Source organism: Rhinatrema bivittatum, chromosome 5 (genome assembly GCF_901001135.1).
Source record: "Rhinatrema bivittatum chromosome 5, aRhiBiv1.1, whole genome shotgun sequence".
NCBI lineage: Eukaryota > Metazoa > Chordata > Amphibia > Gymnophiona > Rhinatrematidae > Rhinatrema > Rhinatrema bivittatum.
This window is the reverse complement of record NC_042619.1, coordinates 90,736,051-90,760,289: the sequence shown is the minus strand read 5'-3', so window position 1 is coordinate 90,760,289 and position 24,239 is coordinate 90,736,051. Positions and strand designations below refer to the sequence as shown.

Genomic DNA, 24,239 nt, shown 5'->3' with positions numbered 1-24,239 from the left:
ACCCTCCTGATTTTCGTACAGGACTTCAAACTACAATATTTTCTAAAATCGATTACTGTAATTCACTCCTCCTAGGCTTACCCAAAAACTCCATCCACCCACTCCAAATACTACAAAACACAGCTGCCCGGATCCTTACTAACACGCGCAGAAATGAACACATAACACCCATACTAAAGGAATTACACTGGCTCCCAATTGCATCCAGAATCCAATATAAGACCCTCTCTATCATACATAAGGCTCTTCATAATCCTGAGATGAATTGGTTCAACGACTCACTGATACTCCACGAGTCAACTAAACAAACCAGAAACCAATACCTCGCCACCATCCATACACCCTCCCCCAAAAACACCAACCTAGCCTCCACAAGAGCACGTGTGCTCTCCATATCCAGCCCTGCCTTAGGGAACACAATGCCAGTAGATCTACGCCAGGACTGCTAAAAAATGTTCAAGCAAAAACTAAAGACATGGCTGTTCACACAAGCATACACCTAACACTACCCAGTCTAGCCACACAAGCTTACACCTAACACTACCAGTCTAGCCACACTACACCTTGTGCACCCAACCCCCCCCCCCCACCCTCTGTTCCTTCCTCCTTCTGATGTTTACTTTTTACTTTCTCTATTTCCTTGTTACATATCCTTGATAATATATCCTTGATACTTGTTCAATATTCCCATTCATTTCCTAGATCCTATTTCCTTGATACATGTTCAACTTTCCCAAATTCCTCAGTATAATGCAAGCAACCTTGCAAGTATTTGATAACCTTCCCCTAATATACTTGAAGAATCTTTGTACATATGAAGCAATCTTGTTAGTAATTTTTGTGCTGTGTATATAGTCCCAACCTCATGTATTCATCTTTCCATCTTTAATTAATCTTCCTGACTGAAGGTTTCCTTGTACTCTTATATTTCCATATATAGTTAACTTGAACCTTCATATATCCTTATATAGATAATCATTCTGTCATATATATTGTTCATGGCATTGCATATATTTGTTCTCCTGTTTCTTGTCAAACGCAACTTAAGCGTAGTTTATTGTTTACTGTTAACCGATGTGATATCATTGATGAACATTGGTACATAAACCATTAAATAAATAAAAGTCACATGCAGCCACAGAAGTGGCAGCGATTGGGCTGGAAGAGCTGGCAGGTGGATAGTAAGACAACAGTGGCTGGTTGGCGAGACTCTGAGAGCAAGAGCTGTAGTACAGAGAGCTAAACAGCACTTTAGCAGCTGAAAAAAATCCATTAGTGGCTTCGCTTGAGAAAGGCTGTTTTAGTGTTCCCTGGTTTTGAATCTCTGCATGACAAGGAAAAGAATGGTAACACTCCCAAGCACTGTATCTATACTAAACACCAGCTTTAAATGGTTCCCTCATATGACATAAATTTTCCAAAGATCCATGAACGCTAATACTAATGTAAGGGCTTTATTAAAAAGAAATTTTTCCTTAAAAAAACAAATCATCTTTATCAAATAAGGCCCAAAAAGCATTACCATTTGTATTTTTAAAGTGGTAGAACTGCATGAGTTCAGTTTGTTGCCCTCACATTTTGAGAATGTTCAGAAGATTACTCTTAAATCCTAAAAGAATCACTCCTGGATTCATTAGTATCTAAAATATTAGAACAGCCAGTCACCCATGAAGAAAATTAGTTTCACCACAGTATGCAACTTTTTAGTGCCCAGAAATAGAAAATATACACTATATCACTTGTATAATGAACTACATAAAATTAATCTCAAGATGAATTCTGCAATCATGCACCTTCAAATTGCAGAAAATCCCTAAAGAATGTAGCATATTAAAAGAAAAACTAGCCTATAATTGCATGCAATCTTATAAATTTGATTTTTAGCAAGGTCACTTAATAACTAAATTATGCTGTTCACTAGGGACCAGTGTATAAACACAACACAGGAGGAAGCTTTTACTAAACAGAAAGATATAAATAATCACAAGGATGAGGACAAAGCACTAAGACAGGGGTGGCCAACTCTGGTCCTCGAGAAGCACAAACAGGCCAAGTTTTCAGGATATTCACAATGAATATGCATGAGACGGATTTGCATACATGAAGGCAGTGCATGTAAATCTATCTTGGGCATATTTATTGTGGATATCCTGAAAACCTGACCTGTTTGTGGCCCTCAAGGACCAAAGTTGGCTACCCTGCACTAAGATAATGAGTGTTCACACTAAGCAACAAATTTTGCCATCCAACAAAAAGCAAACAAGTATTAAAAGCACTTAATTAAAAACATTGTTTAGAGTTCTGAAGGTAGGAGTTCTCTCCTCCCCCCCCCCCCGCCCCTTCTTGTTACTAATGCTCTTCCTCCTCCCCACTTGCTCACTCCCATTCCCTCCAGCAGTAATGCCCCTGTTCTTCCTCAGGAACACCATTTTGCTCCTCCTTACTCTCCCCAAGAGCATTCATCAGAAGACACCCCCACCCTGTGATACTGTTCCCTTATGAGGAAAGACTAAAGAGGTTGGGACTGTTCAGCTTGGAGAAGAGACTGCTGAGGGGGGATATGATAGAGGTGTTTAGGATCATGAGAGGTCTAGAATGGGTAAATGTGAATCGGTTGTTTACTCTTTCGGATAATAGAAGGACTGGGGGGCACTCCATGAAGTTAGCATTTGGCACATTTAAAACTAATCGGAGAAAGTTCTTTTTCAGTCAACACACAATTAAGCTCTGGAATTTTATGCCAGGGGATGTGGTTAGTGCAGTTAGTGTAGCTGGGTTTAAAAAAGGATTGGATAAGTTCTTAGAGAAGTCCATTTACCTGCTATTAATTAAGTTGACTTAGAAAATAGCCACTGCTATTACTAGCAACAATATCATGGATTAGACTTAGTTTTTGGGTACTTGCCAGGTTCTTATGGCCTGGATTGGCCACTGTTGGAAACAGGATGCTGGGCTTGATGGACTCTTGGTCTGACCCAGTATGGCATGTTCTTATGTTCCCCTACACCTTAGAGCAGTGGTCCCTAACCCTGTCCTGGGGGCCCACCAGCCAGTCGGGTTTTCAAGATATCCACAATGAATATGCATGAGAGAAAATTTGAATGTTATGGAGGCAGGGCATGCAAATTTTCTCTCATGCATATTCATTGTGGATATCTTGAAAACCTGACTGGCTGGTAGGCCCCCAGGACAGGGGACCACTGCCTTGGCGTAATGCTCTTCCTTTTCCAAACTCCATTAGAATTAGTAGCATCACCAATGGAGGGAGGAGAAAGCGTAAGGCATGTATGCAATATCAGGGAGGGGAAAGGCAGGAGGTAGTGGGCCACACACAAAACACAGGCTTTGCCTTCAAAACCATAAAAAAAGAGAGGGGATGCACTCATCTGATAACCACAGGTAAATTTTAAAAAGTCAGTTAATCCTTGAACCTATGCATCAGGAGAGAAATTTACATGGATTTTAATTGCTGCCTCCGTTGCTTTTACAGCTAAAAAGTTTCTGAACACACCCTGCATACTAGATCAGTTAACATCTGCAAGATAATTATACATTTCAGGACTACTAGATCCTTCACTAGCAACATTAGGATCATCACGGATAACTAAGTATATTGCTGACCCCAAAATAGCATTAATACGGCTATACTATAATGCATATATTAAGCATGACATCATTGTTTAATATTTAGTAGAAAAACAAGCAATGAAAACAGGGAAAAGGACTACACTAATTTTCAAATAAAGATCATGTTTCAAACAAAATTTCCAGATACAAATGAAGTCAAAATCTTTAAACCATCTGCAGCAATAAAGAGAGAAACAGAACATCAGGTATTATTAGGAAGGGAATGGAAAATAAATCAGAGGATATCATAATGCTCTGCATCAATCCATAGTAAGATCGCATCACAAGTACTGTGTGTCGTTTTAGACACCCCATTATAAAAAAGGTATAATGGAATTAGAAAAGATACAGAGAAGGATGACCAAATAATAAAAGGATGAAAGGACTCCCCTACCAGGTGAAGCTAAACAGATTAGGGCTCTTCAGCCTGGAGAAGAGACAGTGAGAGAAGATATGATAGACAGAGGTGGCCAACGCCGGTCCTCGACAGCCATAAATAGACCAGATTTTCAGGATATCCATAATGAATATATGCATGAGATAGATTTGCATACAGTGGAGGTATAGTACATACAAATCTATCTCATGCATATATTCATTATGGATATCCTGAAAATCAGGCCTGTTTGTGGCTCTTGAGGACTGGAGTTGGCCACCCCCATGTAGAGGTTTATAAAATCATGAATGAAGTAGAATGGGTAAACATTTACCCTTTTGAAATGAACTAGGACTAGGGGACACTCCATGAAGTTAATAAGTAGTGCATTTAAAACAAATCAGAGAAAGTATTTTTCACTCAGTGCACATTTAAACTACAGAATTTATGGTGAAAGATGTTAGTGTAGCTGTTGTAAAAAAGGATTTAGAAAGTTCCTAGAGGAAAAGTCAATTAGCTATGTAGAGTATTGATTATTCCTGATTAGAAGTAAGAAGGATTGGACCTATTCTGTTCTGCCAGGTATTTATGACCTGGACTGGCCACTGTCAGAATCAGGATGCTGAGCTTAAAGAACCTGGCCCAGTATGGTATATTTTAACCATGGAATTTGTATATGGTAATGTTTTAGACATGGTATAGGTAAAATGTTTTATTGAGTTGCATATTATTGTAACTAGTAACGGATTATCATTTTGTTCTATGATTATGTTTATTTTGGGCAACGTATACTAAGTGTCAATTTTGATTCTAATTTTAACTTTTTTGAAGAATGTTTTAATTATCTATGTTTTTTAAAGAATCATGTAAACCGGCTTGAAGAAATTAACAAAAGCTTCAGTATATAAGAAGGTTAAATAAATAAATAAATAAATAAATAAATGAATGAAATGTGTCATTTTTTTAATGTAGATTACAATCTTTCACTGGATCACTTTATGCAGTAGGAGAGAGCAAACGGACCAGTTACATCATCCAGTTTGGTCTTTTCCAGTGAACAAACTTCATGTGTGCAGCTGCAATTAAGGTTTCAATTACATCATATGATTTCTTCCATTTTGGTCCTATGTAAAAATCTTACATAATGCAGGCTTAAACCAACGCAAAGGAGCAAACTTGACTCTTAGAAATTGCCCTATATGTTCTCTAAGTCTTTCTTGTTTAATTTTTACGGAAAATGCTAAAGTACTGCTTACAAAGTAGCACATTCTCAAATCAGTGCCTTAAAAAAAACAGCTGCAGTTTCAAAATATTCTGCAGTTGAATACCTAGAACAGACTTTTAGCAGAGGTTATAGGAACCAAAAGAGTGACAGAATTCATGTATACATGGGTCAGATATAAGGGGACTTTACTGGTAGGGAAAGGGATGGAGAAGATCTCAGATCGCTTTAAGACCCGTGACAGCTCAGTAGGCAAGTACAAATGAGTAGACTGGGTGGACTAACTGGTCTTTACCTGCCAACATCTATATGTTTCCTTTTTTCAAAAATTCACAACAAGCACTAACATTTAACACACTCATTTTACTCATTTAACATGGGGATTTTTTGTGTGAATGAAACAAAACTGCCAAAACTGTACTGATATGGCACAAATAAACGCGTTAACTAGCTTAAGATCAGCTGTTTTAGATACCCTGGAAACTCTGTGGCACCCAGCCTCATTTTGGGTTTCTCGCCAGTGAAGTAAGAAGGAATGCTGAGGTAATCACGGAACAGTTAGTTCTATGTATTAAGTTTGCACAATCTTTGATTTTTTAACTTAGTGATTCACTGTTCAATCCCTGCTTAAGGGGGAATTCTGCGCACAAAAACTGAAAATTCTGCAAACTTTATATTGGTCAAAATAAAGACTGTCATGTAAATTGTGTTAAGTAATTACATTTTAAATTATTACAGAAAAAAGTTAAAAGATGCAGAATTTTAAATATTTTGAGCAGAATTTCCCTAGAAATTCACTGTAAGAGTGTCCCTTCCACTCGCTCTCCCTACTCCCCTGGCCACTTTGCCCTCTCAGGCCCCAACTCTTCCACCTGCCAGTATCTCTCCCCTCGACCTCTAGGCTCAATCCCTTCCACTCTATTGCCACTCCCAGAGTTTGACCCCGTTCTCAGTACTGCCCCTCATACAAGTTCCCTCTGTCCCTCCCCCTCTCACACACATGCTCCCTCTAATACACATACACACATCCTCATACAGGCTCCCTCACTCTCTCACGTACACACACATCCCCTCATACAGGGCCTTCTCTCTTGCATACCCTCCTACACAAGCTCCCTTTCTCTTTCACACATACATCCTCACACAGGCTACCTATGTCTCTCTCTCACGCAGCCCTTCACACAGGCTCTGTCTCACACATACACAATCCCTTCACATAGGCTAGTACCCTCACATACACACAATCCCTTTTTCATACACACAAGCTCCCAATCTCTCACACACATACACACTCCTTCACAACCTCCTCATATAGGCTCCCTCTCTCTGAAACCCACACTCAAGCATCCCCCCCCCCCCCCCCCCTTTTACCAACCATGCTGTCTCACCCTTCCCTCCCCCACACCCCCTCCCCTCTCACACACATTCTCTCTCACAAGCATGGCGCGAATGGAGCGTGTCCAGTGTGTGCCGTGGGGACATGCTCTGTTTGTGGCGAAAAGGGAAGGCCCCATGTGCTGCGTGATGCGCGACATGCCGGGGTCTCCTCTGCTATTTTCTGCACAGAATTTGGTAATTCTTCGCTCCGAAGTTCCACAGAATTCCCCCAGGACTAATATATATATATATATATATATATATATATATATATATATATAGCAAGCAAAAAATTTTTGGCAATTCTACTTCTACTAGTGCTAAAGCTCATATGCAAAAAAACCCCAACGTGCAGCCATAGGAGACCATAAGCACTATTATTGTATTTAATGAATCAATTCAGATATGTAAAGTTTCTTAAAAATGTAAATCTTTTATTGACAACTTTAACAAATATGCTAATAATTTAAGTGAAAAAATGTCTTACAAAACATTAAATATTTCAAATATACTAAAATCTATTTTTAGTCCAATTAGTTATGACCCTCAGTCCTCTCCTATACCTATCCTCAATCTTACCCTAATCGAACTAAATATACCCTAACCTCATTGATGTTAAAATAGGTCTGCATAAAGGAATACACCACTTATTACTTTAACAATCTTATACCATGTAACTTAAATTACATTCCTTTATCGAAACAGTTAACATGTATTAGTGGTGTATCTCCTTTAGCTGATAGCTAAAGGAGATACACCACTCCTTTAGCTCCTTTAGCAGACAGGAGAAAGAATCAGCTAAAGGAGATACACCACTAATACATGTTAACTGTTTCGATAAAGGAATGTAATTTAAGTTACATGGTATAAGATTGTTAAAGTAATAAGTGGTGTATTCCTTTATACAGACCTATTTTAACATCAATGAGGTTAGGGTATATTTAGTTCGATTAGGGTAAGATTGAGGATAGGTATAGGAGAGGACTGAGGGTCATAACTAATTGGACTAAAAATAGATTTTAGTATATTTGAAATATTTAATGTTTTGTAAGACATTTTTTCACTTAAATTATTAGCATATTTGTTAAAGTTGTCAATAAAAGATTTACATTTTTAAGAAACTTTACATATCTGAATTGATTCATTAAATACAATAATAGTGCTTATGGTCTCCTACGGCTGCACGTTGGGGTTTTTTTGTATATATATATATATAGTTAGCTGAAAAATTCTGTGTGTATAAACTTTGATTTTAGATCTCATATTAGTATGTGAAGATATATCTTAATCTGGCAGCACTTAAAAATAAACACGATCCCATGATACAGTATGTGTTAAACGCATATGTATGCATTATGGCCCGGATTTTAAAAGGCCCAGCCACACGCTTAAGTCCCAGGGCTGAAGAAGGGGGTAGGGTGAGAGGCCCCAGGCATAGCGGCCATTTGCCGTGTTGGAGGATCGTGTGCCAGCAGGCAAAACAGGTACAACAAAGGTCGGGGGGGGGGGGGGGGTCTAGTTTAGGGGAAGGGAGATTAGTTTAGAGGGCTGGGAAGTTCCCTCCCAGGCCACTCCAAAATCGGAGCGACCTGTGAGGGAACAGGGGAAGGCTGCGGGCGTCGGCAGACGCAAGTTGCACTAATGTGCACCCCCTTGCGCGTGCCGACCCCAGATTTATAACATGCGCGCACTGAGGCAGGCACAACAGGTACGACAAAGGTCGGGGGGGGGGGGGTCTAGGTTAGGGCTAGGGGGTAGGTAGGTTACGGGAAGAGGAAGGGAGGTTAGTTTAGAGGGTTGGGAAGCTCCCTCCCAGGCCGCTCCAAAATCGTAGCGGCCTGGGAGGGAACAGGGGAAGGTGGCGGCCATCAGCGCGTGCAAGTTGCACTAATGTGCACCTCCTTGCGCGAGACAACCCCCGATTTTATAGCATGCACGCACCGGCGCTCGCATGTTATAAAATCGCGCAGCCATGTGTGTGCACCGGGTAGCGCACACACATGGACGTGCGCCTAGGTCTTAAAATCTACCCCATTGAGTAATCCTGTGGATGTCTTTATAATTTCACTTTAGTGATGCCTATATATATGTCACCAAATGTTTTTTCAATGTTTTTTTGTAACATAAAGAGTCCTCAATACTCAGTATCTTTTCCCCCTGAAGAAGCTGTCTTTGGCGAAACAAAGGCTTTTGTTGAGGAACGGGGGAATTTTCTTTTAAATATACAATCCTTCAAGTTTTTGCTTTTTGCAACTGAGTGTCATCATGAGATAGCATAAGGATTCTTTGCAAGTTTGGTAATGGGACTTTTGACCTGCCAGGATATGATGTTTCATAAGCAGGACTTGACAGTTTCAAAAGCTGTTTTGAACTCAGATTTTTTCTATTAAGATATTGTAATCATTGTACTGGTTTTTTAATTGGTTGTAAATATATATCAAACAAGTCTCTACATGTGTGTATATAAAATATATTGGATTAAATACATATAATTTTTTTATAATTACAATAAGCTATGTTACATTAGCATTCTACTGTTTTTCTGGTTACTGTATGTATAAGTGAACACTTCACCTTGTATTTTTGGACTGCCTATTTTGTTTTCTCACTGTACATAAATGTAACCCAACTTGGGGGGCCCAACTAATTGCATGGATGGAAGAGGGGCCGTGGCTCAAAATGTTTGTTTACCCCTGGTCTATGTATTAAGATTTAAGCCTGGGGTAGGATAGTAAGGGCTTAAACAAAACTCCCACAAGGAATCAGAATTTAGTTTCAAAACTTAAAACACAAACCCAACAAAGAATAAGTTCAAACAGTCAGCAGCCACAAAGTAGGTAGTCTACTCCACAGTCTAATTGAACTCCTATCAAAAAGAAGCCTACTAGTGTAGACAAAACTTCTCATACTTTGTAGTGTAATTCTTGTACTCATCAGTTTAGCTCCCTCTAGAAAAGGTATTTGATAACACTGTTCTCAACGTGGCTATTCCCAATGATTCTGGGACTTACTGGGAAGCTAGTCTCCTTCTTTGATACAAATAAGTACATTGCTTAACCAAAGGCAGGCCAGCTTTCAAAATGGCATCACAATATACTCTGATCACCCTAATATTACAACTAAACTGGTTTGTTTCCCTATAGGAAAAAAAATAAGAAACAGGGATTCTGAAGTATCAGGGGCATTGAAGGCACATTAAACCACGAGACAGGGGTCACAGAGTCTTCTACTATTCATGGTAGAAATTTGAATAAATTAAATGAATGATTTAAAAGTTATTAAGTGGGGCACTATTACACCATGGGACATGATCTGGTACGTAATTTCCCCATAGAAAATTAGGATAAAATAAACAAGCTACTGCTAAGTCACCGAAGGGTATTACCACTTGCTGTATTTAAGTACTACTGAATATATACAAATACAGCCTTTTAAAATTCATGTGGATGATTTAATACATATTCAGTTTTGTTAACTGACAACCAAAATGTATTAGTACAGATATATTTCTGACATTTACCAGAGCACACTATATAATTAGAATACATTTATGCAATATTACTTTTAATAAGTGTTATTCCAGGATACTGTGGGTGAGGCTTCACATACTGCCTTTCAGAGTGCTCAGACTGACCTCTTTAAACTCTCAATATAAATAGGGATGTAAATATTTTTAAAATGTATCCATTTAAACAGCTGAAATTTTAACAGTTAACTTTTTAACTATTGACAAGCAAAGAGCAGTAGACGAGAAGGCACAGTGCCGGAGTAGAGCCAGAACCTAAGCTTGGTAGTGAGGCAGCAGCTGTGAGGCAGCACAAGGCAGAGAGAGGACAAGTAGCAACCATCACTGTAGCTCATTTGGCCTGGCAGAACTGTGTCAGCACCATCATGACAACAGCTCCTGAGGCCACAACCAGGAAATGCAGGAACCAGCCTAAGGCCCATCTCACCTCTGCCTGGTCTTGCAGCAGATGGTGCCAGCTTCCATTATATATTCCTCTGGGGGCTCTGAGGCCCAGTTCCTGCTGTTAAAAGTAAACAGATATATTAAACAGTTAAGCAGCAAGGCTCATGACTATATGCTAAAATTATGTGTGTTAATATGTTGCATCCTTAAATGCAAAATGCATTGATGTGTAACATCTTTTATGGTTAAAAGAAGCAGCACAATGATTTCTAAATTCTTGACCCTGCCCTATGAAATGAAACTCATTTATCTCATTATAGCAAATACAGTTTTCAGAACAACTAAAAGAATAATACAGACTGTAGCTCAAAACTTAACCCCACAATCCCAAATGCATTGCTACTGCTCTGCATATGTTCAGTACACTAATATCTTAATTATTCAAAGATGACTATGAAAAAATAAGTGAGCTTTCTAGATTCAGCTTTATAATCATTTTAGTAGCCATCACTCTTTGCATTGATTCCAGTGAAATGGGTTACACATGAGACATACTATAAAAATGGTCTCTGGTCTGCAGACTTCATTACTCTACTGGAAGCCCTGCTGGCAGACAAGGAGCATTAAAGAGTCAAGGGAGACCTTTGGCCTCATTAGAACCATGCCAGGTTTCGGTAGCCACAGAGAGGAAGTGAGACAGAGAGCACACTGCTAAACATGGCTTTCATGGTGCTCTCACTGACTGCCCTGGACTCTGCTCCAAGGCCTTCACTGCCAGGACATATGATGCTTTAATTGGGCACTAGTCACTTTAAAACCTTTAGGAGTCGCTTAGGAGCAACGAAGAGCAGGACCGATAAAAGCTCCTTACTGTCACCATGACAGTAGGACTTTTGTCACTAAATCCATCTTCAATCACCACATTATTTGCAGCTTTTATCAGATTGCAGGCTTGTTGAAATAGAATACAAATATGCCTTGCTGACAGGTCTGTTTACTAAGCTTGTTTCTCATTCTGCCTTTAGTAATCAGGCCCTTAATTTTGTAGGCGACTTCTAACTACTTTTCCTCACCATCACAGGAAGTAAGCACCTAAAAGAGCCCCACTGTGTACAAAGAACACTCTTACATAGGCCAGGGATAAATGCATCAGCAAGTCAGAGTGATGAGAACATGAGAGGTGTCATTTAATGCATTTAGGGACTTGAAAACCTGAATATTAGACAGGAGAGAAATGTTCCTGAATTTAAAGCAGTAGTACTATTTATGGTACTCAAAATATAAAATTGCCTTCTGCTTGCTGGTGTTTGTTCCTCACTTAATCCTGTTATAGATCTGGTTTCATTCTCACTCATCTTTGTGTATTTTTTTAAATGTGTATTTGTTATAACCACACTCCTCTTTTATTTTTTTAAAGTCTTTGCCCTGAAGGTCACATGCACATGCCTCACAGTGCATTCATATATTAAATGCTACAGGCTACTGCTGACACTGGTATCTGATGATGACCATTATGGCAGCATGTTGCCATAATTAAATTTACAAATATGGATAAGGCTAGGTAGCAGAGGCTTTGCAAAGCTTAACACACTGATTTCTCATGAAGGGCCCTATTACTAAGCTTTTTCCCCTCTATAGACAGAGAATGGGACAAAAGCATTATTTATTTATTTTTATATACCGATGTTCCTGTATAGAATACATATCGCACCGGTTTACAGAGAACTGAACTGTCGCCTCAGGGGCGGATACATTGAAACAATGGTTGAAACTGAAACTTACAGAGAACCCAGTGGAATGCAATTCAAAACATGATTAGCAAAAAGAAATACAATTCAAAGCATATACAGTTCAAACATATTTACAGTGGGTTTGGTGGACCAGCGTCTGTAATGCTCTATTCATCGGCTCTTAGCTATCAGGGAACGCTTGGCTAAATAGCCAAGCATTCCCTGATAGTAAACAGAAGAGTAATGGAGATAGTAAACAGAAGAGTAATGGAGAATCTTAATTACCGTTTTAAAATGCACATTTAACTTTAAAATGTTTTAAAACAGTGTTGCTACTTTAATACGTGAAAAGATTTCTGTTGCAGACAGTTGCTTCAAATGAAAATATTCCAGGTGGCTGTGAATGAAGGTCTATTGTGCTATAGCCCCAAGCTGGAACATTTTCCAATCGAAATGGAAGTCTAAAAGAGGAGGAAGCTGCTGAGTAGAAGTCATTTGTAAAGACTCATTGTACATACAATTGAGGAAGCTTTAAATAAGGACAGCAGACTTTGTTAAATAGTTGTGCAAGACTACAGAGTTGATGGCTGTCTTCAGATCATCTCTTAATAAAGTTTGGTTAGACATACTCATGATGAATGTAGATAAATTTTGAGGATAAACCTCAAAAGGTAGACAAACTGCTACCAAAAATAAATAGCACTGCCAAAAGAATAATTTGATATTTCTCATAATAAAAATCAGCCACAATTACAATTAGTTTAAGTATCTCAATCATAACTTTAAAATGCTTATAACTCATGCTCATGATGATTTTATCAGCAAAGCAGCATGATCCTATTCAAAACTCTACTGGTTGGCCCGCATCAAAACTATAAGGTTTTCAGCCTCAGTTATAAAAGCCTTCATTCTTTCAAACATTGGATCTTATGTGATGGGTATTCATGGTCTGCATTCCTGCCAAAAGCATGACAGACCACGACACTGTAATGAATGAGAACCTCCAGATTCAAGCCAAATGCTCACCAGACAATCCCAAATCAAACTCTAGAAAACTCAATACACTACATAGGTATTTAAATGTATTCAAAATACAGGCAAAGTAAATTAAAAACAAAATTAAAATTACACTAAGAAAGATGAAGACTGACATGTTTTCCTTAATTTAATAATTAGTGGAACATTTTTCACACTGTGGATCCGATTATCAAATATTGGGGTTTTTTTCTAATTTTTAACTACAAATAATAAAAATATATTGATCTTGGTTCACACTTCCTTAACAGTGGGAAACAGACAAGGCCGGAATTCTACCTGTGTATACTCTGTAATAGGGCTCGCTCTGATTTGCAGAATGAACTTCAAATAGCTGCAGTCAAGTAGTGGACAAGATAGATAAGATGGTGGGAAATAGCCAATTGGTGGTCCATTGGCAGGAAAAAGCTGAACTTAAAATCATGATTTTGCGAAAATTGTGAATCCCACAATATTAGTCCTCTATCACAATTGAAGTAGGGCTTCATGGGAATAGGAGCCAGAGAGAAACCCAGGCGACCAATCTCAGTCATTGAGTTGCAGAGAGCTGGAGGTGGAACTGAAACCCAATGAAGACTGAAAGGTGAGGTTAGGTGGAAAGGGAAGCAGGGGTTTGTAGGGGTGAGGATGTGGACAAAGAACTGAAAGGAAAAGGGAGAGAGGCTTGAACAGGGACAGAGGCAGCAGTGGCTCATGGAAAGGGAATGTCTCACCTCCTCCATCCTCCAAGAAAAAGCAGAAAGTGCAAAAAACAACAAAGCATAAAATATAAAGCAAACCGAAAGGGAAAAACAGAAGCAGGAAAGGCAAACAAAGTAAAGGCAAAAAAAAAAAACCAAACAGTAAATATAAGAGGAAAAAAATCAGAGTGATTACTGTCATTCAAACTGTAATTCCACTCACAAAGTAACGGAGAATAAGAAATGTTATTCCCACTCTAGTTTTTTCTTATGCAGCCAAACAATACGACTGGTCAATAAAGGAAAAACAGATCCTCCCATCATAACTATTCATACTCCGACTTAGAAACAAAGAACATGACACCACATATGCATTAAGGCCCATCCCCCCTACCTATTGTAATACTGCAGATTCTAGTTTATCTCCAGCTTTACCTTTACTTCCCCACCACCTGTCCCATGCTTTCCTTCATCATGAAAAGATTTCCACTCCCAATGCCTCAATTAGGAGACTATTTCTTGAATTTGTCACCTTCTCTGTGACAAAATGCTCTCCTATATATGCCTCCTGCCCCCAGCTTAATCATAACCCTTTGTTCTATAACTTCCTGTCCAGCAAAAAATACCTGTTTCTTGAGCATTATTTATACTTCTGAGGTATTTGAAAGTGTTGACCACATCCTCTCTCTTTTCTTCTCCATAGAGATATTTAGGCCCTTACATCTCATCAAGCTTATGGACTGGCTAGACTATTTATCAGGCCCATTGCCCTTCCTGAACCTCCTTTACTCTGCTTATATACTTCTGGATATAGCTCAATATTCTCCTTTGTTTCACCAGAATAAGATAGAAATAAGTACCTTCACATTTTCTACAGTGCATTAAAAAAAAATCCCTAATGAAGAAAAAAAAGAAAACTAGAACATATCTCTTGTAACCTCATGTTAGAGAAGTAACACAAACCATCAAAAAAAGACTCAACACAGGTTGCTGATGACAGCCCAGAACTAAACTGACATTCACAGCTGCAAGGTTGGAAGGTAGCCGAATGAAAGAAGAACTGCCTTTATTTTGGGGATTCTAAAATTTAAAATTTTACCTTTAGCCTTTCTAAATTGTATATCCAGTAATAATTTGAGAAGGTTTTCTAAGCCATAGCTGTTTTTAACTTTATAACCATCCATCAAGGCTGTACATTTTAATCAAGCAAGTATACCCATTAGAAATGTCTCCAAAAAGGTAATATATTCATTTTTTACTGGGAAAGATTAAGAGACTGACATTATTTACAGTAAATACACATATATTCAGTGAAATAAAACGTATTTAGACTCTTAGCTATCTGTCAGGGACAATATATCTACTGCACTAGCCTGATTTGTATTGATCACTCATTCTGTCCCTATATTCATGTATCCACATGCTGCATACACTATCATTATGTAACAAACTATTAAAATGTGGTATGCAAAAGAAAAAAAAAAAAGATTCCAGTTGTTAAATTCTTCCTATCCCTTTAAATCTGAATAGATGTCTCCTTGGCTTGAGTTTCCCTCTTTCAGGTTCCAGGTTTCTGACATCAAAAACAGAGAGTCAAGTTCCCAGTAAAACAAATTTTCAGAAAAGGGATACAACAATGCATAAAGAAATGAGGGTCTACCAAAACAAAGCAGCTCTATGTGCTCTCGACGCACTGCAGGCTTCACATTTAATCAATTCAATCATTTAATACAGACGGTAGCACTCTGGTCTAATGTTGAATAGTACACAGAAAAGGAAATCAAATTCTTAAAAAAGTACATGGATGGACTGAAAGGTTTGAAGTAAGTTCATTCATATCAACAATACAAATGAAACCGCAGGCTCTTCTCAAAGATCCAGGTCAAATGCTCCAGATTCTTCAAAACAAGCTAATTTGGGTTTTATTTTTCTGGTTTTTATTTTCAGATTTAATCAAATGCTGTGCAATTAAGCAAGTGGACAAGATCAAGGAATTTAATCTGTTTAGGATATATGGTTTGGGGATTTATCAGGTTTGACCATAGTTTTAAAACTGTCCGGGGGAATAGGCTGCTTTTATTGTGTTAAATTCTAAATGTGCATCTGTGGCCAATATAATGATTCACAAAATATATATGCAGTTAAGTGAATTAAACCTAACTTTGGGGTAACCTTCTTTCTCCCACCCACCCCCACCCCCCAATCCCTTCCACAGCTATTGTGTGAATCCCTCAAGAGGAGGGAAAAAGGCAATAAAAAAATCAAATATCTTTTTGAAATAGATTACACATTCTGTAATCTAAATTGTGCTGATTTTAGGAACTGCAATTTTGGTACTTTCGTTTACAAGTTAGCAGAAACGTTACAGAATAAAGGTTAAAATATCACATTTCTGTCAAACCTAATAAGTTCAATCAGCCTCCAGACAGATTTTAAATAAATTCAAAACCTATATCAACAACATCAAATGTATGATCTCAAAAGACACTTTGGAAGCAAAAGGACAGCATCATATTTAACCTCAATTTTGAAGAAACTAAGACTGCAGATACCTATTTATTATTAAAAAAAATATGCAATTAATATTAGCAAAACACTGCCTTTTCACTCTAATACTTTAAACTGGTTCCTATGTCACATCAGAAATTTCAGAGTATGCTAAAACACAGAACTCATATAAGGAAAAAGTAAACAACATTTGCTAATGCCTGGAAAAAGCATACAACTTAAATTTTCTAATCCAGATCACATGAACTGTTAGCACTTAGTAGGGCACTTCTTATGAAGGACAAAATTCTGGTCCTATTGCTGTCTGCACTGTTTAACTTAAATTTTGCCATTATAAAACATACTTTGATATATACTTACTGTATCACAGCGCTAAACAAAAATGTCTGCACAGTTTCTACCAATAAATATACTTTCAACTTGTCCAATAACATGTGTTTATTGTAAAAAAATATAAATAAATAAAAATAACCTGGCTCATCTAAAAGTCAGTTCACTAATTCAACCACTTTAACAGGTTATGAAAGTTTTTCTGAGATAAATATTTCATATTTTACAAAAATCTGAAATGTTTTCCCATTGTACATGCCATATACCAGGATGCACGCTAGATTTTTACTACCAGAAAAATAATTTAATGGGTCAAACATCTGGTCAGAAATGAGCACCAACTACAGCACTGACAAGGCTGCTGAATAAAAGCGAAAAATTCAAAACAAAGTCGGTCGAATTTAAAAACGGCTGCGCACGTAAAAATTGGCACTTACACGCACAAGTGCCGGGCCCCCGAAAAAGGGGTGGGCTGGCTGGCGGGTGAAAGTTGCTTCTGCTCCAATAGAGCAGTTAAGTTAAACAATGTAAAAAATTATTTTAGTTAGGTGGGGGTAGGGGTCAGAGGGGAAAGGGAAGGAAGGTTAGGCAAGGGGGTAGGGACGTTCCCTTCCAATCTGCTCAATTGGAGTGGGCTGGGAGGGAACTGGGGGAGGCTTATAAAATCCGAACATCTATGTGCACGCACCAGGAACTGTGCACAGGGATGCGCGTGCACCTTTTAAAATCCACCCCAGTATGTTTAATCTAGTCATTAATATCAGTCCTTTGAAAGAATATAACATTCTAATAATGGGACCAATGTTCCCTCTAATTTTTGACAGGCTATGTGCACAAACATTTTCTTTTGTGCAACTTTTTATAAACTGAGTTCAAATATGTGCAGTACGAGCCAGTATAATGCAATTATTATTAGGATTTCTTTTGCGAACTATCAGGCCGATGCAATATCCACACGGGAAAAACAGAAGCTCATGATTGAGTGCCCGGTTTCCTAACACACGCCCATCTACATTTCTCGGCGCAGGATGCAGTAGGCTGAGCCACTGCATTAAAAAGGAGGTGCTAGGGGAAATTGTGCGTCCCTAGCTCCTCCTCAGCATTGGACGCCCAGAAGTGGCTGTGTGTGGGTAAGGAAAACAGACATTCAAATTTATGAGCGTCCATTTTCCTAACCCGAGCACAGCAACGGGTTAGAATAAAGGACAATCGTAAAATTGAGCATCCATTTTCATAACCTGACCGCTGGTGAGACTTTTTTTTTTCATGGTGTTGCTCTCTGTGTTCCTCAGACTTTATATCGCCATGATATGTAGTTGTAGAAAAGCAGTATTTTCTGTTTTGTTAACTTTTGGGGCTCCTCAAGACTTAACACCAGCTCTCTAGTTGGCATTAATTTTTGAGGGAAAAAATGTGCACATTGGGCACATGTTTATTTTTTATATAAGGGGGTGCTAGCTAATAGCCTCATCAACATGGCATTTACATGTGATGAGTGCTATTAACTATGCGCTAATCCCCTTATTGTATAAGGGTTTATGGACATGAATCCAACCACGGATTAACCTGTGCGCTAGCCTAAGTGCATTGTATTCCTGTATGCTTGCCCTGAGTGCACACACATGAACACTGCTTAGAGTGAACATTGAATGGGACTTTATAAGTTGTAGTACAACAGGAATGGAAATTTTAAATAGGAGCAGCCTCTCTTAATGTGTTCTATACTTATTTAATACCTTGTTTTTATTTTTTGTGTTTTGCAATTTTTTTTCCTTCTTTAGAATATATATTTGAAGCTGTTACAGTCTCCCTATACCACACTACAATGTCTGACAGCTGTATATATCTTTGGAGTATCTAATGGAACTCAGGAGACAAGCTAACAATCCTGTTGCTTCAATTTGTATCTCTTTGTTGTTGCATCACTGGCGTAACAAATGTCAGCCATCCCTATTTTATTATCCCGGACATTCTCTCTTTAAATATTAATTTTATAAAACTATGAACACGTAGTCCGAATTAAAAATCAGCTGTTTCTAGGAAGAGGGCTACGCCTGTCAGTAACTTAAAATAATAATGGTCAAATAGCTCCGAGGGAGTCTTACTGCCCCTCCTTTAAAAGCTATTGCTTTTCTGAGAGCTCCTGAAATCTAAAAGCAATAAGTCTAGGGAAAGGCTGCCAAGCAGCTACCAGTCTAAATCTAACTGTGTATTGCCCGTCGAGTAGTGAGAGTTGGGCTTGATGCAGTCAGTCCTTAACAGACACCCCACAAACTCTACAGGTGTCACAGGAGACTGAGCGGAAGTTCGTCCCCCTCCGGGACCAGTAACGGGACTCAGCCTGAAATAATAAACAAACGGGATCGGGGGGGGGGGGGGGGGGGGGAGAGCGGTGCCCACAGCGCTGCTTGTCTCCTCCCTCCCGTCTATGAGCTGCTCCAGAAAGTCTGGGAAGGGAGGCGGCTGAGCCCGGCGCCCCGGCCTCATCACTCACCCGTCTTTCCTTTTGGCTTTGTACACATGCCCGTAAGTGCCTCGTCCAACTTTGCAGCCCTCATATTCGAACAGGTCCTCCACCCGCTCCCGCTCACTCGTCAGCTTCACTTTGAAGTCATAGTCCATCTTCGGCGCCTGGCAGCCGGCGGCCCCCGGGGGCACCTGCGCTCCGTCCTCGGCAAACCCGACACCGGCCCAGAGCCCCGCAGCAGCATGTACGGGGACCGCGGCGGCGCAGGACGGAGTGAGCTGGCGGCGGCTGCTGCTGCTGCTCGCTCGGTGCGGACGCTCCCTGCGATTCCGAGCTCGGATCCTGGCTCCTGCCGCTGCTGCTCGCTCCTGCCGCACACAACAGCCGGTATCCCCAGAGCACCGGCGTAACACGGCGCTGCCGCAAAGTGTCGCAAAGCGCACAGCCCCAGCCGGCAGCCGCTGCACGTGGACCTCTCCACGAAGGGGGGAAAAGAGCGACAGGCGCGCGCTCTGCCTTAGAGGGGAGTTGGCTGAATTGCAGTACGCGGAGGTTGCTCGAAAATCCGGACGGAGGAGAGGCAATGGAAAATATGGGCTTACTTTATCATATCGGTTTTAGTGGCAAGTTTTAAAAAAAAAAAAAAGGCAGCGCGGCAGTGGGCGTGTATGCGTGAAAGCTTGGACCTGGGTAGGCCTGCAGAGTTCCAAGAGTGCGGACGTGGCATAGGCGCGCCTCTCCTGGGCACTGCTGGGGTTCTCTGTGGCCGCACCCCGCACCTCTACTTCCTTCTTTCTCTCCTGTTGTACTTAGCTCGTGGTGTTTTCTAAGAGTGAGCTCGGAAAAAGCATTTGTCTCGGCCCCCTGCTGGTGTCTAGGAGCAAGGTTATAGCTCGAGTGAAAGATGTTGCGGCTCACTTCGCTGTAGCACGGATGCTCAGTGTTGGGTCCTGCCAAGTATAGGATATGCTCTGTAACTGGGAGGTTCAAGTTGGTGGACTTCACCAATGGATTTCTTGTAGCCTAAACATACTATGTAATATAACAGGAGTGAGGGGTCCTATGTAATAAACCGTGAGTAAAAAATGTGCCCTAAATTGTAGCGGACATTCGCTTTACTCATTCCCAGAAAAACGAATGCAATAAGCTAATGGTGTGCAAATGCACCAACAGTTTTACAGAGTACACTAACTCAGAAATGTGCACACGTGAGTAAAAATATGCCCGTGGCCTCGCACCCCTTAGGCCCCCAACATAATTTGTGTGCATAAAACTAAAAAAGGCTGGCATTGAAGACCGGAGGAGACAGGAAAAGTAAGTATGGGAGCAAGCTTTAAGGTGGGTGGTTGGGGATGTAAATACAGAATCATCTGGCTGGGGGGCTGGACTCAATCCCAATGCATAGCCTATATTTCTTTTAGGCTGAGACATTTAACATTTATTCCATTTTTTATCCAGCAGTTAATTCTCATTTCTGGGGTCATTGTTAGTCTGTGGTGCAGTGGCAGTATTTATGGTCCTGAACCTGTGGTCCACCCCAAATCTGAGAGACCTGAGTCCAGGACCCCTCACATCCACGAACTACAGGACCAGACTGGCACAGCATCATAGATTAACACTAGCCCTAGAAATGTGAATTAACTTTACTCCACTGCTGACCCTCCTGTCTCTACAGTCTTCAGTTTATTCACTGCTGTTCTGTTTTCATAGAGGCCTACTCCTCAGCTTGTCTGTTTTTGTTACTAATGCTGTGTGCAGGCTTATTTTGCATAGTTTGTGTTTACTATTATAGTATATTAAAATAAAAATCCATACAAGAAAAATACATTGAAACATTATTAGTCTTGACACATTTTTTCAATACAGAATTGGATGGAGATTTTTAAACTGGTGATTACATCTAATCATATGCTGTCACCATTTTTGCTTATGGTGAAGCAAGTATGCATTTCTGAGGTATTTTCCTCCTAATTTAAATTTATTTCCTGTATATAAAAACATTTGGTATTTAACTTTTTGTGAAGAAATTTTTGGGAGTATTTACTATTACACTGCCAACTGGTGGTTAGCCTGCATGTTCATAGCTTCTGTTATATTCAGTGCAGCTGACTCTAAAGGCTTAGCTGACTAAAAGCAGGTGTGCCTAGGAATTTTCTTTCCTCATGGCTCGCTCTCCTCTCTGGTCAGTACTAGTCAAGTCTATATAAATCAGCAGCTAAGCTGGCCAACCCTGTATAATTAATTTCATTTTGCCTGACTTTATTTCAGTGCCCCAGACTGCGCTAGTAGCTATTGTCTTCAGTTTATGGATAGTAAGACTGTTATTTTTTTGACATGTTAATAAAGTTGGAGTTGAAGAAGCAGCCGCCTCTGCAAGTAAGGACTGAATTAAGAGATCTGTTAATGTTGTGCATAGGAAATAAATAGTGGCGACAGAATAATGACGCAGGAGTTAAATTTTCAGTCTTAAAAAACATTAAGCCTTCAGGACTTTAATGTATCTCCCTGCATTAGGAAGTAATATCTAAATCCTTTATTAACATCTGATTTGCATTAAGGTGCACTAATTTGTACATTTTTTACTCACATGGGCTAAAATCCTTATTAAATCATGAGCAAAATCACATTTATTTATTTATCTTCTGCTTTTCAGCACTTCAAAGCAGATAACATTCAGATACTGTAGTTATTTCTCTGTCTCCAGAGGGCTCACAATCCTTTTTTTTTTTTTTTTTTATAATTTTTATTGAGAGAAGGCAGCAGAGAAAAGTAAAACAGAATAGGTACCCCATGAAAACCCAAACATATCAAAATATCATATAGGCACCAACTTAAACATTTGCAAGTAAGCCAATCAAGTAGTGAGAATAATAAAAATAAGAATACAGGGGAAGGATACATTAGAACAATGCAATACACAACGATAAATGCAGTGAACCTAACCCCTGTACCTAAAGCGTACAACAGCAGAAAGTTGAAATAAAACACGAAGAACCAATTCCCTCTCATTTTGTTTTTCTGCTGCCTAAAGAATTCCCCACAGGCCCTTCACAAAACTTCAGCCTCACTGCATTCATACAACCTCACACAACCTACAACCCAGTACCTTAACTCCCAACCCTATACTCCAGAATCCAACCCTTACTGCTGCCCCACCACCACCACCACATCGCAGACCAGCCCAACTGATGAAGGCACAAAAAGAAATGTCTAGCTATCACTTCCAAAAATCCACGTTTTCACCCCAAAAGGAATACAAATGCATAGTTAAACCATAAAGTCCATCACTCCTACAAATGTGAGGTATCGATGAGTCGTTCCAGTAAACTACGGTATGTATCCCATATTCTGCAGATGTCCTTGAATAGCCATCGGCAGCAGTTGAAAACAGGTCTCATATGCCTCACAGTATACCTTAGTCAGCCTATACCTGCCCAACTTAACATCCAGCCACGCCATCTGCTTGATTAAAGCCATACGTTGATATCAAGAAGAGATAGAGGGAGAAGCCTCTTCTATCTAAACTGCCAAAATGCTTTTGCAGGCTGCTAACACAGCTAGGCAGGTAATCCTATCCTGTAGAGTATATTTGCTAAATGTTCTCTCTATTACCCCAGAGAGAAGAAGGCTGCCATGTCTTGAAATCTCCATCCCAGTACACTCATGAATCACAAATCAAGAGTAGTGCAATATAAGAAACAATGAAGTAAGAGCCATCATCTTTCCCACACTTAGTGCACACGGTCGCAACCAGACCCATACGATGCCTCCTCACATCATCTAAATAGGCATGGTGCAAAAACTTAAACTGTAGTTCACACAAACTTAAATCGGGGTTGCCTCCATGGAGTGCCTTAAAACAACCAGCCAAGTAGCTCACTAAAATAGGTTCCCTTAAGGAGGCAGACCAATAAGCTGCGAGAGGGTCAAGAAATTGAGCCTGCAGCCTCTTTTTACACAGCTTATGCCAAACAACTATAGTATTACTGGTAAGTACTATATCTTGAAGAGCATCAACAAAAGTAACCTCTGAGGAGGAGGTAGCATCCCACTCAAAAGAACTTAAGTAGTGCTGGGCTTGGAGATATGCAAAGAATTAGCGATGGGGTATTTTAAAACTTTGGCACAGCGCAACAAAAAATACTACCTCCATCTTATTCTCATAAAGATGCCTTATGTACTTGGCTCCCAAGTTGTCCCACCCCTGAAAGATAGGAGCATACTGCACTCCTGGAAGAAAGCTTGCATTACCCAAAACAAGGAGAAGCAGAGACCAAAACACCTTCAACTCCCACTTAACCTTAAATCATCTCCAAGCCTGTATACAAGGGTACATTAGGGTTTTAGGGAACACCAACGTTTGTAGTTCCCTGGGCAAAGCCTGAAGCAAAAACAGTGGGAACCAAGGGGTCAGCAGGCCAGCTAAGAGCCCCTCTTCACAACAGAAATATCTACCAGAAATCCATTCACCTACAAATCGCAATTGACAGGCAACATTGTACAATTCCAGATCAGGAATATCCAGCCAACCCACTTCTTTAGGGCATTCAAGTTTAGTGCGGCTTATCCGCGCTCGCTTATCATTTCAAAGAAAAGATATAAAAGAAGAGCGTAGCTTACCCAAGTCTCGCTCAGTAAGCCAACAAGATATCATTTGAAGTTTGTATCGTATCTTTGGGACAATCACCATCTTTAGGAGCACACATCTACCAACCAGTGATAATGGGAGAGATTGCCACACCTTCAATTGCGATTGTATGTGAACAATAACATCCTTAATATTCAACTCATACAAAGAACCCAAATCCCTGGGGATCCACATGCCCAGGTATTTAATTTTATTAGATGCCCAAGTAAAAGGGAAGGACCCCTGCTATATAGACATCAACCGTGGGTCAAGCACCAGTGTCTCAGATTTGGAAAAATTAATCTTTAAGCCTGCAATTTGCTGAAATTGTGAAAAAATATGTATAATAG

The 24,239-nt window shown here is 39.7% G+C and overlaps 1 protein-coding gene across 2 annotated transcripts in view; it reads right to left on the bottom strand.

Annotated features, from left to right (window-relative positions):
• CDK8 (cyclin dependent kinase 8) overlaps positions 1-20,066 on the bottom strand; it is a 449,399-nt gene extending 429,333 nt beyond the window's left edge. Inside the window, exon 1 of one of the 2 annotated variants that reach the window (XM_029602572.1) lies at positions 19,290-20,066. In XM_029602572.1, coding sequence (XP_029458432.1) covers positions 19,290-19,417 — 128 coding nt within the window. In that variant the 5' untranslated portion in view covers positions 19,418-20,066. The remainder of the gene's footprint in view (positions 1-19,289) is intronic. The other variant, XM_029602570.1, reaches the window with a different exon arrangement.
• Between the last annotated feature and the right edge of the window lie 4,173 nt (positions 20,067-24,239).